Below are 16,351 nucleotides of genomic sequence, written 5' to 3' on the forward strand. Positions count from 1 at the left end.
GAACTGACATGGAATGACCCATATATTTTATACATACACACACACACACACACACACACACACACACACACACACACACACACACACACACACACACACACACACACACACACACATACATAAACACACGCCCTTTTGGTGGAGCATGACATGCCCACTCAGTGCATTCTGCGCCCACCTAAAATCTCCCTAAAACTAGATGTCAAAAGTAGGCAAGTGTGCCGATTTCTATATAAAGCTATCACACACTGAGAGCCTTGGTAAGAGATAAAGTACCATCACAAGATGTGTCCTAGGTCGTTGTTGCTGCAGGCACGTTAAACCGTTCCTAAAAAAAAAAAAAAAAAAAATCGCACCTAGTCCAGAGTGAGATTACCAACACCGAATGTCTTTTTGTGCTTCTCTTTCCCCAAAAAACTCCTCTTAGTTGCATTGCTATGAGAATAAGACACACAAGCAGACAACGCTAATTAAAATCATACATGGCACGTTTATATTCTGTGTGAGACTGCAACTGTATATGTATAAGAAACGCTACATTACTGAGTCAGTGAAGCATTTCGTAAACAGATACAGCTACAGTCGCACACAGAATATAAACATTGCATATCATTTTAATCAGCATAGTCTGATTGTGTGTGTCTTCTTCGCCAAGCAATGTTATTAAAGCACATCTTCAGGGAGCTGGGGAAACACCCGGCGCTGGCAGAGTCGCACAGGAGCCGACGGCTCTCACTTTATCGCCCTCCAAACATTTAAGCCTATATGTGGGTGGGACAGGTCTTCAACGGATACCTCACAACTGTACAGTATCACATACATTTTTATCACAGGGACACCTGTTCAAGCAAGTATGCTTGACAGTTTCCAGGAACTGCCTGTAGCAGGCAAAAATATCCTGTCTGGAGCAGACATCAGTTCTGTAGTAGCTGGCATAGTATCATATCCCAGAGACGGATTCCAGTGGAGGCCCAAAAATTGATTAATGAGTTCTCTCATGATAAACCCATTGCATATACTGAATCCTCAGGTCCCTCTTCTGTGGTATTTTGGGAGTGAGGAAATACATTAAGACAGCGCTGTGTCTTCTAAAGTAGAAAACTGAGCGAATTACAAAGGCAGAGTGTGGCCTTAGCAGGAAAGACTCCTCTGTCCCAATTATAAGCAACACAATGAGCACTTTAGGAGATTCTGAAGTGCATTAATTTTCTACATTAGCATACACATTCTTTTAAGACAACTATTTATTTTTATTTATTTATTTTCTCAGCCACACAGGTCTCTCATATGTGCATACTTTACTAGCACTGGTAAGAGGCAGGGTTGTTAATGACTGCTGAAATGCCACACACAAATTAGTCTAATATGACATGCACACACAAATCCTCGATCGGAGATGGTATAATGAACATGGGATCAACTCATGTTGTATATTATGACACCACACGTAAGTCCCGGGTAAATATCAGTTTGTCACCTTTCACACTGGATCAGTGTGTCCTGCAGAACAGGTTCATCAACTTGCTACAGCGTTAAAGCACATACTAGAGTACTTTCAATCCACCAATGAGGTTTTTGATCATAATCAGTGTGCAATAACTTGGGAACACCTTTCTTACCATATCGAATCCAGCTTAGAATCAGGAAAATTCCTGGTCATGTCCTGTGGTGCCGAGAGAGGGGGGTAGAGGGTACAAATTACCTGGGCCCAGGTGTGATGGAAGGGCCCAGTGGGGGCACAGGTATCCCCCTACCTTACCAGTGGCGGATCTAGACTTAACTTTTAGGGGGGGCGGTTTAAGAATGATGATGACTCCTCCTCCTAATCATAGCCCCTCCCACTTAGTAATGCCCTTCCCGTTCGTTTCTAAAATTTCCTATTGTTGCCATTACTAATAAAATGTTGCCAGTTAGTGGAAAGAACCCTGCGCACTGGTGATACAGACTGGCAAATCGCCATTCCTTCCATCAGGGGTGGTAGAGGCTAAGAGAGTAGGGCAATTTAAATATGCATGGGATAGACATAAGGATCTCCTTACAAAGAAATAAGGATCAAATAAGGTTAAAGATAAAAATAATGTAAAAAAAAAAAAAAAAAAAAAAAGGGGCAGACTAGATGGGCCAAGTGGTTCTTATCTGCCGACAAATTCTATGTTTCTATAGCACACTGTATGAGCCGAAATTCACATTATAGCACACTGAATGAGCCGAAATTCACATTATAGCACACTGAATGAGCCAAAATTCACATTATAGCACACTGTATGAGCCGAAATTCACATTATAGCACACTGAATGAGCTGAAATTCACATTGTAGCACACTGAATGAGCCGAAATTCACATTATAGCACACTGAATGAGCCGAAATTCACATTGTAGCACACTGAATGAGCCGAAATTCACATTATAGCACACTGAACAAGCCGAAATTCACATTGTAGCACACTGTATGAGCTGAAATTCACATTGTAGCACACTGTATGAGCTGAAATTCACATTGTAGCACACTGAATGAGCCGAAATTCACATAGCACACTGAATGAGCCGAAATTCACATTACAGTACACTGAATGAGCCAAAATAATGCAGGCACTGGGGGCAAGGGGAATCCTACCCCCATATTAACTTACACTGGGGCAGCGAGGAAAAAAAACACAGGGGGGAGACGTGGCACACACACACTTTAGCTAGGAGGGGGGACATATACACTTTAGTTAGGAGAAGAGGGGGGAAAAATGGCACACAGACACTTTAGCTAGGAGGGGAGGGGGGAGACATGGAACACAGACGCTTTAGTTAGGAGGGGAGACATGGCACCCACACTTTAGCTAGCAAGCTAGGAGGAGAAGGGGGGGTGGATGACACACACACTTTAGCTTGGAGGGGCGGAGACATGGCATACACTGACACCTACTCATATTTTGTCCGCAGCAGCATGAGGAGTCGGGATGGAGGCCGGGTCCCGCTGCGGTGTTGGGAACGGGGTGGAGAGCGGTGCAGCTCGGCGGGGGAAGGGGGGAGAGAGAGAGCGTCCTGACGCGCATACAGGGAGGAGGGGGCGTGGTCAGAACGGACGGCAGAGGCAGCAGTGTATACAATCACTGTAGCCTGTTCCCGCTGGCCTCTGTTCTGACCACACCCCCTCCTCCCTGTACGCGCGTCAGGACTCTCTCTCCCCTTCCCCCGCCGCACCACTCGCCACCCAGTTCCCAACACCGCGGCGGGACCCGGCCCCTATCCCGGTGCCGGTATGTGTAGGGGGGGCGTTCGCCCTAATCGCCCCCCGCTAAATCCGCCACTGTACCTTACCTGGGATCAGCAGCTGCAGCTTTCCTTCTCAGCCCAGCACACGCTGCTGTGTGCTGGGCTGCAGTGTGGCCAAGGAAGTGCTTAAGATACAATAATTTCTGTATTGTTTTCTAAGGGTGCATGGCCATGCCTCCTGTGATTAGGCCATGCCCCCAGAAAAGGACCTGGGCCCGGCCAGGCACTCTACTGCCCCAGCTGGAAGGCATGCCATGCTTCTGTGAGTGGGTGCTTCTCATGTGCTAGACATGCCGCCAAAGAGGTGTGACCATAGCCCCAGCATGCTGTGGTCACATCCCCTCCAGAGGGGGGTGGGTGGGCCCAGGAGGTTGTTGTACCGGGGCCCAGGATTTTTCTTGGCAGCTCTGGTCATATCCAGGAATACAGAATCTGGGATCTGGGATGAACCATTCACACCAATACACAACCTGGGTTTTCCCTGGGTCCTGGCCTCAGTGTTAAAGCGGTATAAGATACCTGATGTAGTTAGACCTTTGCTTTCTTATTGTAAAGCTGAAGAGATGTATCATTTTCACTAAAGTCACTTTTACCCCTTTAGACTTACTAAAGGGATTACTACAGCTACATCACAAATACTCCAGAGGTCTAAAGATACAGATGTATTACTCTGTGCAAGAAAGGAGCAGTAAGAAATTCCCCAGTGTTATCAAACTGGGTTTACGACAATCTATAAAGATACTATATGAAATAACGCACTCCACTGAAGGAATATAAAATGTATTAAGCCTTACAAAGTGATAAGGTAGAGAGTAATAAGAGTGATAAAGCACCAGCCAATCAGCTTCCTAACTGCCATGTTGCAGGATGTATTTGAAAATGACAGAGTGATTAAATGCCAGCTTTTATGGCTTAATACATTTGGGCTATACTTCTACACCGTCTCAGTTCACCCACTTCCAGAATGTTCTCTCTCTGTGGTTTTTCCCCAAACATAAAAGAGAAAAGAAAAAAATCCTAAATGTAGTGTGTGTTTGAGGTGGGATGACTGACAGATAAATTCGTAAATGGCCAAACAATGTAGACCACACAAGAGTTCTATATCGAGAATATTTTGATAAAGATCACCACATGGTTCAAAATACATATCAAAGCTGCTCTCACAAATGCTTACATCATATTATATTCCCCATACATATAAAGGAATCTTTAATCCTCTAATCCCTAGTGTGTGGTAACCAAAAGAGATAACCTTATTTCACCTCGTGTCTTGGACACCCTCAGAAAGCAAGCCTTTACACATATGCTTAAATGTAACAAGTACAGGATATACTCAGTGGTTTCTTTGGTTTTCTCCGGATGAATTCTATCCTTACAGAAACATACTCCACATCCAAAACAAATGAATAGCATAATTTAATACATAAAATAGTATTCCACAAAAAAGTTTTTAAAGAAAATTAAAAAAACAAACAAAAAAAAAACAAAACCACACCATGTAGCATGGGTTCAACTCCACTACCAGGAAGGTCTCTCACAGTCCAAAGCCAATATAAGTGGGTCAAGCCATGTGGAGTGGTCCAGCCCTGATTGTGTCACCGTTTTTATTTAATTTTTTTTATATATTTGTGTGTGTGATGACCCATGTAAGTTAGTAGTCAGAAACCACCATTACTTTATTTTTATTTACATTTGTATGAAGATGGCAGCCATTTTGTATAATGGCGCATGACATTTTTACTGTAACTTTTGCGGACATTTGGGGTAAATGCAATCTATCAGCTCAGAAAAGTCATAGAAATCTGGGATAAAAAAAAAAAAAACCCACACATTTTCAGAACATTTCCAGCTATAAAAAATTTTTTGTCATATAACCATTTCCCTACCTCACTTCCTTATTACTAAAATTGAAGTCCAGAGTTAATTGTAAAAAGTATATATTTTTGTATTTCAGTGGGAAGGATTACAATTTCAGAGATGTAATTTAGTTTGAGAATAGTTTTATACTCAAAGATTTGCCAAACAAATTTTGTGTTATCTATCTTGTCTACTGTTTATTAGAGCACTAAGAAATTGCTTGTTTTTCCATTTTGCACCTAAATTGACCTCTTACAGTGCATTTGGAAAGTATTCACAGCGCTTCTTTTTCCACATTTTGTTATGGAACAGTCATTTTTTTCCCCTCAAAATTCTACACACAATACCCCATAATGACATGAAAAAAAGTTTGAGATTTTTGCAGATTTTCTAAAAAATAAAAACGAAGAAATCACATGTACATAAGTATTCACAGCCTCTGCTCAATACTTTGTTGATGCACCTTTGGCAGCAATTACAGCCTGAAGTTTTTTTTTAAATATGATGCCACAAGCTTGGCAAATCTATCTTTGGGCAGTTTCCCCCATTCCTCTTTGCAGCACCTCTCAAGCTCCATCAGGTTGGGTGGGAAGAGTCGATACACAGCCATTTTCAGATCTTTCAAGAGATGTTCAATCGGATTCAAGTCTGGGCTCAGGCTGGGACACTCAAGGACATTTAGAGAGTTGTCCTGAAGCCACTCCTTTGATATCTTGGCTGTGTGCTTAGGGTCGTTGTCCTGCTGAAAGAGTAACAGTCGCCCCAGTCTGAGGTCAAGAGCGCTCTGGAGCAGGTTTTCATCCAGGATGTCTCTGTACATTGCTGCATTCGTCTTTCCCTCTATCCTGACTAGTCTCCCAGTTCCTGCCACTGAAAAACATCCCCACAGCATGATGCTGCTACCACCATGCTTTACTGTAGGGATGGTATTGGCCTGGTGTTGAGCAGTGCCTGGTTTCCTCCAAACATGTCGCCTGGCATTCACGCCAAAGAGTTCGATCTTTGTCTCATCAGACCAGAGAATTTTGTTTCTCATGGTCAGAGTCCTTAAGGTGCATTTTTGCAAACTCTAGGCAGGCTGCCATGTGTTTTTACTAAGGAGTGGCTTCCATCTGGCCACTCTACCATACAGGCCTGATTGGTGGATTGCTGCAGAGATTGTTGTCCTTCTGGAAGGTTCTCCTCTCTACACAGAGGAATGCTGTAGCTCTGACAGTGTGACCATTGGGTTCTTGGTCACCTCCCTGACTAGGGCCCTTCTCCCCCGATCACTCGGTTTAGATGGCCGGCCAACTCTAGGTGGTTCCAAACTTCTTCCATTTACAGATGGAGGCCACTGTGCTCATTGGGACCTTCAAAGCAGCAAATATTTTTCTGTACCCTTCCCCAGATTTGAGCCTCGAGACAATCCTGCCTCAGAGGTCTACAGACAATTCCTTTGACTTCATGCTTGGTTTGTGCTCAGACATGCACTGTCAAGTGTGGGACCTTATATAGACAGGTGTGTGCATTTCCAAATCATGTCAAATCAACTGAATTTACCACAGTTAAGCTTTAGAAACATCTCAGAGATGATCAGTGGAAACAAGATGCACCTGAGCTCAATTTTGAGCTTCAAGGCAAAGGAGGTGAATACTTATGTACTGTGATTTCTTAGTTTTTTTATTTTTAATACATTTGCAAAAATCACAAAAAAACATGCCACGTTGTCATTATGGGGTACTGTGGGTAGAATTTTGAGGGGAAAATGTATTTATTCCATTTTGGAATAAGGCTGTAACATAACAAAATGTGGAAAAGTGAAGCGCTGTGAAAACTTTCCGGATGCACTGTACATCTCAGGTGAGGGACCTGATAAATATGTCAAATTCACAGCATACACCGTACTCTGAGGGTAACTGCAGAAAGAACATGGAGTTTGATATTCCATTTTTTTTTTTTTAGACATCAAAGGACAAATTTCATGCAGCACAAAGGGCATCATCTATGTGCTAGAACGCCCTTGCAACAAAACAAGCCATAGGTCGAACCATCAGACACATCAATGAAGACATCAGAAATAAAAAAAAACGACACCAATGACCACCCACTTTCAAACAATTTTAAAGTATACCACAACTGTAACCCATCAGTGAGGCCTGGTATCCTCATATATGCTAGCAGCATAGGACTCTGTGCGCAAGGTCCATCCAGCCTTACTTGAGAAATATTGCCCCTACCACCCCGAGACCATGGCTAAATTCTCAGCCATTAAGAACAGTAACAATAACTATGAAGCTTTTATGCAAAACCAATCAGTGACAGCAGAATGGTCTCCAGAGGAATCAATACTCCATATATTTGGATTCAAGTTAGGATCAAAGTTCCATTTTTTTTTTTTTATCATATACCAGGGGGTAAATGTAATGGCCTTCAGTTGCAGGATCTGCAAGATCCCAGAGAGTCTAGACGATGTTTTAAAGGAACAATCATTTAAAGAGTGAATGCCACCTATACTGGCACTGCATACATGGAACTAGATGGCGATATTCACGAGTATGCCAAGTTGTATGCATGTATGCGACTGCCCCTCTCTGGTCATACTGGATCAGTATGAGATACCGATGGACAGGATGTCGGCTGTCAGTATACCGACAACAGCATCCTGTCCATCATAATCCCGACAGCCCCATATTTAGCCCCCTAACCCTCACCTCCCCATGTATGTGCCTAACCCTCACTCCCTGGCATCTAACCCTAATGTTCCCGAGGTGTACCCCAAGCCTAACCCCCCCTTCTGCTGCCTAAACCTAAACTCTGCGGCAGGAGGGCAGCGCGTCCCGCTGTCCAGACGTTTGGAATGTCAGCGTTTTGACGCCAGCATACCATTTGGTGTTGGTATATTGACTCCGTGATTGTGTCCTCTATTCTGTAAAACGATTGCTTCCCGGTCATACAGCTATAATCACTATCAGCACACAGATGCACCAAGCCTATTCCTGGTAAAAGAGATCTTTCTGAAATCCGACAGCTCTTTGTATGCACAACGCAGCATAGCCCGCAATTTTATCTACAAGTCTTCACTCAACTTAACTAGGTGCTCTCACATAGGCTACCACACATTTAAGTGGGGATGTGAATCAGATGCATACGACTTGGATCCACTCACAGATGCATATGCTTCGCCACGGAGAAAGCGCCGTGCTAAAAATTGCAATGTCCACAAAATGTATTTGCATTCAAATATACATCAGTCCCAAAGTCTACTAAAACACATAATGTCTATCAACAATATGCACACAATACAACGTCACCTAATAAAATTACTCACAAAGGTTATTCAAATGAGATGAATGTGAAATTTTTTATCATACAGGAAAAATAAAAAAGACACACGAGAATTGAATATAATATATATATATATATATATATATATATATATATAAATAAAAGAAATGTATAGAATACATCTGGCTATTGAACTTTCACCGTAATGAGTAGGATAGCATACAAAGACAAGAAGTTTCCAAAACAGAGAGCACTGAAACCCATGCATTTAGGATAGGTCATACATGTTTTACATACTCAGCTACTGACAAACATGTCTCTTGGGTAAGCAATGTACAAGTAGCTCCAAATGACACACAGTATGTGCGATCTGTTTCTGTATGGATGGTGAAATCACCCTCGCTTATGCAATACAGGGGCAGCTGTATTAAGCCTGGAGAAGTAAGAAAGCAGTGATAAGTGCAAGGTGATAACGCACCAGCCAATCAGCTCCGACATGTAAATTTACATGTCGGAGCCGATTGGCTGGTGCGTTATCACCTTGCACTTATCACTTCTTTATCACTTCTCCAAACTTAATACATCTGCCCCAATGTTCCTGTAAAGTATTTTAAAAAAGTTACAGCCCTCCATGCCATGCAACATATGCTACTGGTCAATACCTGATCCAATAATCCGTCACTTTCCTCAAACATACCAACTTGAAATACAGTAAGTTGTGCAGGATGATAAAATAATTAAAATATATTATTATTATTATTAATTATTATTATTGCTGCAGCAGAAATATATGAACAAATGGCCGCTTATAAAAAAAAGAAAATAAAAAAAATGCATTTCCACTGCATTATAGAGATGCCTAATTTTATTGTTGACAGAAGAACAGACTACACCTAATAAGACAAAAGTAAAAAAAATAAAAAAAAAAAATGTTCAAATCAGGAAATATATATGTCAAGACCATGACTTGGGCAGCATTGGTGTATAGGAAGGGGGTGTTTCAAACACACAAAAGCATCTTCTAATTTCAATCGGTAACATGACATCCAAACAAATGGACCAGCCAGCATGTATGAAAAAAAAAATATATAGTCTTATTGCACATAATAAATTACTGTACTACACTACAAATCATGCCATCAGAACCAAACAATACCAGAGTGGCCTATCCCACTTAATATAAAACTATTATTGTTTTGTCCATTCAATTTATTTAAAAAAAATAATAATAATTTCTTTGAGAGTATTGTCTAGTAGCACATTACTGTCAGAGGTTTCTTGAAGTCATTGACAGGATCATGATCACTAGGTGAAGGGTTATTCTGTACCCAAATTGATTTGTCAGGACTGATGCTGCAGTGATTGTTTCTATGTTAACCAGTCTGTTGGCAAACATGTCTGACCGTGCAAAACATCCCTCCTTGGCAACATGTTGGCGAGGCTCATAATTCTGTATGTGATGACAGCACAGTATCATGTACATCTTATATTTCAGTGTCTCCCAAAAGGAAATAACATTTTTACATACATTGTAGATCTGTACTTGATGTTGTACAGAAGTGTTCTGCATGTTACTGAAACCTGATAGTGTAAGTGTATGCATATATTGTAACCAAAATAAAAATTGTTGAAATCATGTTTGTAACCTTTACTGAACCTGCCACTATTGTAGAGAGATACACATGCATCTTGCAATAAAAGTGTAGGTTTTAAAGTATGTTTTATGCCTGCTAATGGGACAGATTCTCTGCATCAAAAAAATAAATAAAATAAATGCAGGTCATGTATTTCTAATGCTAGAAAAACATGTCACCCATAGAAGAATAGAAATAGGGGGTTTGCTTTAAAATGGTCACCCAAACAAAGTTTAATTTAGACCTCAAAAGCAACTAGATATTTTACAATCTATATTCGATTAAATTTAATTTTACATTATTATAAAACACAATTTGCTTTGACCTAAATCAAATATTGCCAGATTACAGTATCTCAGAAGGAAGAGTCACTTAATGGGATTTCAGTTAACAAAAATCTACAAAGTGATTTAAAAGGCTGCATGTACCTCGTAGTGATCTGATCGCAAATAGACATCAATGTTGGGATAACTTCATGCACCTAAAGCAAATCATACATTCATTTTATATTAAGACGACTTTAACAAATGGATTATTACTACATTTTATTTATAAGGCGCCACAAGTGTTCCTCAGCGACGTACAAAGGACAGTACAGGGAGACAAAACTTAATACAGTAAATAAACAAAAATAGAGTACAGGTAACAAAGGGCACCACAATCTTCAAAACATAATACAGCTAAGATGTAAGTAGTGAGGGAGTAATCATAGTACTACTTTGGGCTGGTGGCCATAGATGGAGATGAGCCTTAACCAGCAGGAGAAAAAGCAGGTAAAGATGGCCGCTGAGTAGGAGAGGGCTGTCCGTGAAATGTGTCGATTAGAGGGCTTTGACAACAAGAGGAAAGAGGGCCCTGCTCTGAGGAGCTGACAATCTCTTAGGAAGGGATGACAGACCGATGACATGAGGTGCAAGCAGGTGGGAGGTAGCCTGATGGCAGGGTTTAAGCAAAGCAGAGATGGTCAAGGCATGAGGCAGGGGGATGGAGGAGTAGCCTCAGGACTAGGTTATGCATCGGAAGGGTACGCTTTGATGAATAGGTGGGTTTTCATTGCCCGTTTGAAGCTTTGCAAAGTCGGGGAGAGTCTAATGGAGCGGGGGAACGCGTTCCACTGAAGGGGTGTATTGGATATGGTCAGGGTTGGAACAGTATCCCTGGGATCAATGGCAAAAATGTGTTATAGGCCTGGTGATGCCACTGCTGAGCGCCATTCCAGCAGACAAACCTCCAATCTGATCTCATTTTATATAGTGCTGGACAATGAGGGGAACCAGGACACGCACACACCAAAAAATAATAAAAGAAAATCGAAATAAATAAAAATGAATGAAACAGAAGCTAGAGATAAGTTTGCAATCTTTATGCAGTTTATATGCATATCATTTGTATTACTACTGTATATATGGGAGTATATTGTTCTAATAAAGCAGACAGTCCTGCACAAAAAGTTACATCACTTCCCATAATAACCAATATGTTTGCACCAATGAACATCAAAAAAAGTAGACTGTTGACCCACTGTAAAAAGCAGAACAATCTATATTTTGGGTTCAAACCCACAGACAAAGAACCAGTGTTACAGTATATCTTTATAGATTCTGAATTAATCACACAAAGCAAATATTGATTCATCAACTCACACTACAAATTTTCATTTTCAGTTTATGAACTTTTTACTCCAAGTGACACTATGGCCATACAGAGACTATAGTTACCAAAATACCCCCCAGAGAGCAGGCACAGCATATATTTCTGTGGCCAGCACCAGAAGAGGGCCTGATGTACAATTGGAAAGTACTTGTATAGTCCCAGAAAAACCCTCGCTCTGCAATATTTCTGGTGTATTTATAAAATTATCAAAAACATACCCCATTTCCTCTTCAATAAACAGTCTAAAGATACAAATAAATACAACTGTATTTATCTTGAATTTTACTTTAACATGAATCTAAATTTTCCATTTTACAAATCAGTGTTATCACTATACAATTTTACTGCGTACAAAAAAACAAAAACAAAAAGGGGGGGGGGATTGTGTGCAGTTGGTTTTCTTTTCTCTTAAATAGCTATATTTTATTTGAATAAGTTACATATAGCAAAGTGCAATCTTTATGTAAAGGTTTCTTTCCTGATACTTTGACAGCATAGATGGAATCATATTGCATACAAAAATGACCAATGGCACCTGTCAAAGACAAACATTTTGTATACTGTAGAGGTTATGCTTTATGAACCCAAATAGTTTTATAGGGGGAAAAAAAAAAAAAAGGGTTACATTTCTGGGTCGAATTGAATACCTCCATAGTATTCAGTGCATTATTTAAAACTAGCATCATAGCCCATAGCAAAAAGGAATGACAAAATACCCCACAACACATCTGTATACCGCTTTCATCATCACTTTATATTTCTAAGCAACTATCCATTATTGGCCATACAATGCAAAGGCTCAATCACCCAAATAGTGCCACATTCTATTCTGTACAGTAGTGCTGGGAAGTTAAAACCCAAAATTAAATGAATAGCATGAAAGGCACAACAGCCAGTAATGTGAATGGCTCAGCAGCATTCGGGCATAAGATGCTATTTGATAAGATCAGAAGTAAAGCAACACTATAGACTCTGCAAACTGCTGTACAGTAAGCACTGCTGTTTAAGTGACACGCAATATATATATAATATATACATAATCATATACACCCAGCCCAACTTTCCTCACCTACAGTATGCACGTCATCCGCAATACAGTAAGGACATATGCTTAATAGGATACTTACTGGTGCTCACAAAGCAGTCTGTAAACCTCCTAAAGCAGCCTGCAGAAGATGAAGGTCCATCTTCCATGTCTGGACTGAGGAGCGGGGGTCCAGTGGCAGCAGCCCCTTTGAGAGCAGCTGGGGATCTGCTGCCCACAATACAGCTGATGTCAGCAGCGCCGGCTCTCTGGAGCAGCAGCCTCACGCATGCAGATGTTGAAGGCTCAGTGATCCTGCTTCCCAGCCCAGCACCTTGCACTACTGGATGTGCCCACTGCTGTCTCCGTACACTGAGTACAGTGCCAGGGGAATGGCAGAGAAGTAGCAGCCCCTGGATGGGGAATGGGTGTGCCCCGGGCTGCGGGCACACCGGGTTACGACTGACTCTGTTCAAGCTGCTGCTCCACTGTCTCAGCGAGGGATCTCTTCCCCACCCAGCAGCTCTTCGCTTCCTCCTACCTCCACCCACCAGACTGTGTACAGTTTCCCTCTCATCCACTCCTCGCCTTCCCCCTGGGCCGGCGATGATGCTAGAGGAAGAGGGTGGGGTGCTAGCAATGGGTGGGAGGTAGACAGCCTGCGAGCCGGACGAGGAGACACTGAGAAGCGGGGACGGGTGGGTTGTCTTCCTTACTCTGCCTATATACTCGGCAGCTGTGGGCTGGAGATGAAGAGAAGGAGGGGTGTTGGATGTGGATGAGACTAAGCCGCCGCCTCTCCTCCTGCAATTTGCACTGGAGCCCAGAGGGGAGGGGATGCCGGCGCCGCGTCCGTCACCCAATGCCCTGCTCCTTCTCTCCCCAGCGGCCAGCGGTGCTTTGGGCTGTGATGACAGCAACCTTTCTGCTCTGGACATACTTTATACAGAGTGCGTGCACTGTGCCCAGACCAGATATATGCACGCCTGTGTCTGCAGAGGAAATGGAGGGATGGGAGGGATCGGGTAACGGACGTCAGAGTTAGCAGCTCTATGCCACTAGCAGTCACCGAGAGGATTCAGTATCCCCAGCCCAACCTACAGTAGTATTCCCATCACACCACCTGTCTTACACCTGAGGATTCAGTGTCCCATCCCCAGCACCTAACTCCTGAGACCTCGGTGTAACTCTGCCATTAGACAGCACAGCGGAAAGCGGCCACACGCCTGCACACAAGTGCGAGACATCACCGCAGCCCCTACTCTGAGCTTCCTCCCTCTGCTCTCACTCTGGGTCACGTGCAGATGCTTGCTCTTGTGTTACTTACACCTGTGTCGTGTTATATCTCACACCACTCCACTGCTTAGGATCAACCGATACAGTATCATCTTCTGTGTAAAGAATCAAATGTGCATACTGTCAGGCAGGAATGCTAAACTTGGACTTGCGAGATCTATTACTTCCATATACAATTTCCCAACACAATGTAAAAGCTGCAATTTATTTTGCCTTATTCAGCTGACCAAATAGCTAAAGAAAAACTAAGCACATTTATTTTGTCCAATAGATTGAACATGACCCCCCAAAAAATCGTAAAACATAGTTTCCTGGTAGTAAAATAGTCAGCACTGGCGCTTGTGTTCTTGCCAGCAGATAGATAGATAGATAGATGATAGATTTTTTTCTAAACACTGAATTTGTATTACAAAGTATAGCTGAGTGTTTAGAATAAGAAACTGTACTTTCAAATTAACAATGTAGTTCCCTAGAAGATTACTGTGGGGTGTTTTCCCTAGGAGATCACTGTTGGGTGTTTTCCCTAGATTACTGTGGGGTGTTTTCCCTAGAAGATCACTGTGGGGTGTTTTTTAGACTTGGGGAAGAAATCATTTAGCCCATTAATTGAACGTTGTTCCAATGCTGCAAGATCTTAGGTAACAGGACTCCGCAAACAACCGGCTGCTAGCTATTACCATCGCTGTTACAGCAGGACTCATTTTATTATATAGTGTAGGTAATATGCAACAGTTGTCACACATGCTACATTACAGTTAAGTGATAGCTGACATTTTTCTTCATTCGTTATTTTAATGCTTGCTACGGATAGCGGATGTCTGACTCGCACAAAGCGTGTTTCATGTACTGTGTAATAGGGTGTTTATTGGCAAGTGTGTAAGTGTCTGCACCGAGTAACAATCTGCCCCCCAGCACTTGCACTCGGTGAGGAAGGAAGCTGGCCCCTTGTTTATATACAGTGTGAATAGGACTGTACTCTATATTGTCATACTGTATGTTACCATCTACTGTACGTTTTCAAAACAAGTGTTCGATGATGGACAGTTAGACAAAACATTGTATGGTGCCAAGATAATGGCTAGAGCATGCTTAAACGAATTATACTATGAACACAGCAGAATCCAGGTCACAGTCTCCAACAATTCTTTTGTTTTAAAGGAATGATCAGCCGTTCAGCTGCTGTCCTCAACAGGATTTCTGAGCCTCGTGATATTTTACAGCGTTTTGTGCGCGCGTGTATATATATATATATATATATATATATATATATGTGTATGTCTGTATACTGTGTATATATATATATATATATATATTAATATACTTACAAAAAGTTTTACAAGTAAGCTTTGTATGTTATGTAAATGAACTGATGTAAAAGCTGCAAGCATATGGACCGTACCTGTGCTATGTATCATATCATATCTTCCACCATATGAACTTGCCTTCACTTCATATACAGATATAGGTCCTAGCTCTTAACTGCAAGAAGCAAACACAGGAATAAGAAACAACATATGATGAAACAAAAAAAAAAAAGTTTGCACATAAGTAAAACTGTAAAATAAAGACATAGTAACATTGTGGCATTTGGTTTCTCACTGAAATATATTTATGTGTTTTTTACAATGACAACAAGATAATTGATGTATCTGGGATATTTAATCAGTGCTAGATATTAGTCTGTTGCCTTACAGCTCTTCCTAGTACTGTAGCTCCATTACACATGCTGATCAATAAATGTAAGTCCCTATATGCACTAATTTAGTTACATTTTTCCCAAACCATTACTTAACTGCATTCATCTGCTCCTCCACTTGCACATACTGTACCCCAATTGAAGCTCTGGGATATATTTTCAAACATTTATCTTGTGGATTCCTAATAGATTACAATGGTAAAATCTCTAAAATAAACATTTAGATTGTATATTATAGTATATTAGTTAATCTTATATGTGGTTAGAATAAATGTGTGTAAAAGGAATGCATACCTATATGAATTTTTCAATAAGAATATTAAATTCTTATTATGGACTCAAAGTTTTTTTTATAACCACAAATATGCAAGGAATTATTTTTTATTTATTTATGTGTTTTTACCACAAACATATGCAAGAAATCTATTTTGTAAATTGATCAGAAATTCATGACTAGGTCCAAATATTAAGTTGTGCTTTGATTCTTCTAGATTTTAATACATTTGAACACATTGATATTGTCTAATTATTTAAACAGTAAAATCAACATTACATACAACAATAACATATCTAACCATATTCCTCAACAATACATCTGAAAGTGCCCATGAGTTCTGCTGTATAATGCATTTTTATGGCCATTTCTAAGCTTTGCTGCT

General features: G+C 41.1%; 1 protein-coding gene across 2 annotated transcripts in view; it reads right to left on the reverse strand.

Annotated features, from left to right (window-relative positions):
- PDE10A (phosphodiesterase 10A) overlaps positions 1-14,048 on the reverse strand; it is a 490,921-nt gene extending 476,873 nt beyond the window's left edge. Inside the window, exon 1 of one of the 2 annotated variants that reach the window (XM_063917548.1) lies at positions 12,804-14,048. In XM_063917548.1, the coding sequence (XP_063773618.1) occupies positions 12,804-13,638 (835 nt within the window). In that variant the 5' untranslated portion in view covers positions 13,639-14,048. The remainder of the gene's footprint in view (positions 1-12,803) is intronic. The other variant, XM_063917547.1, reaches the window with a different exon arrangement.
- Between the last annotated feature and the right edge of the window lie 2,303 nt (positions 14,049-16,351).

Source organism: Pseudophryne corroboree, chromosome 4 (genome assembly GCF_028390025.1).
Source record: "Pseudophryne corroboree isolate aPseCor3 chromosome 4, aPseCor3.hap2, whole genome shotgun sequence".
NCBI classification, from domain to species: Eukaryota; Metazoa; Chordata; class Amphibia; order Anura; family Myobatrachidae; genus Pseudophryne; species Pseudophryne corroboree.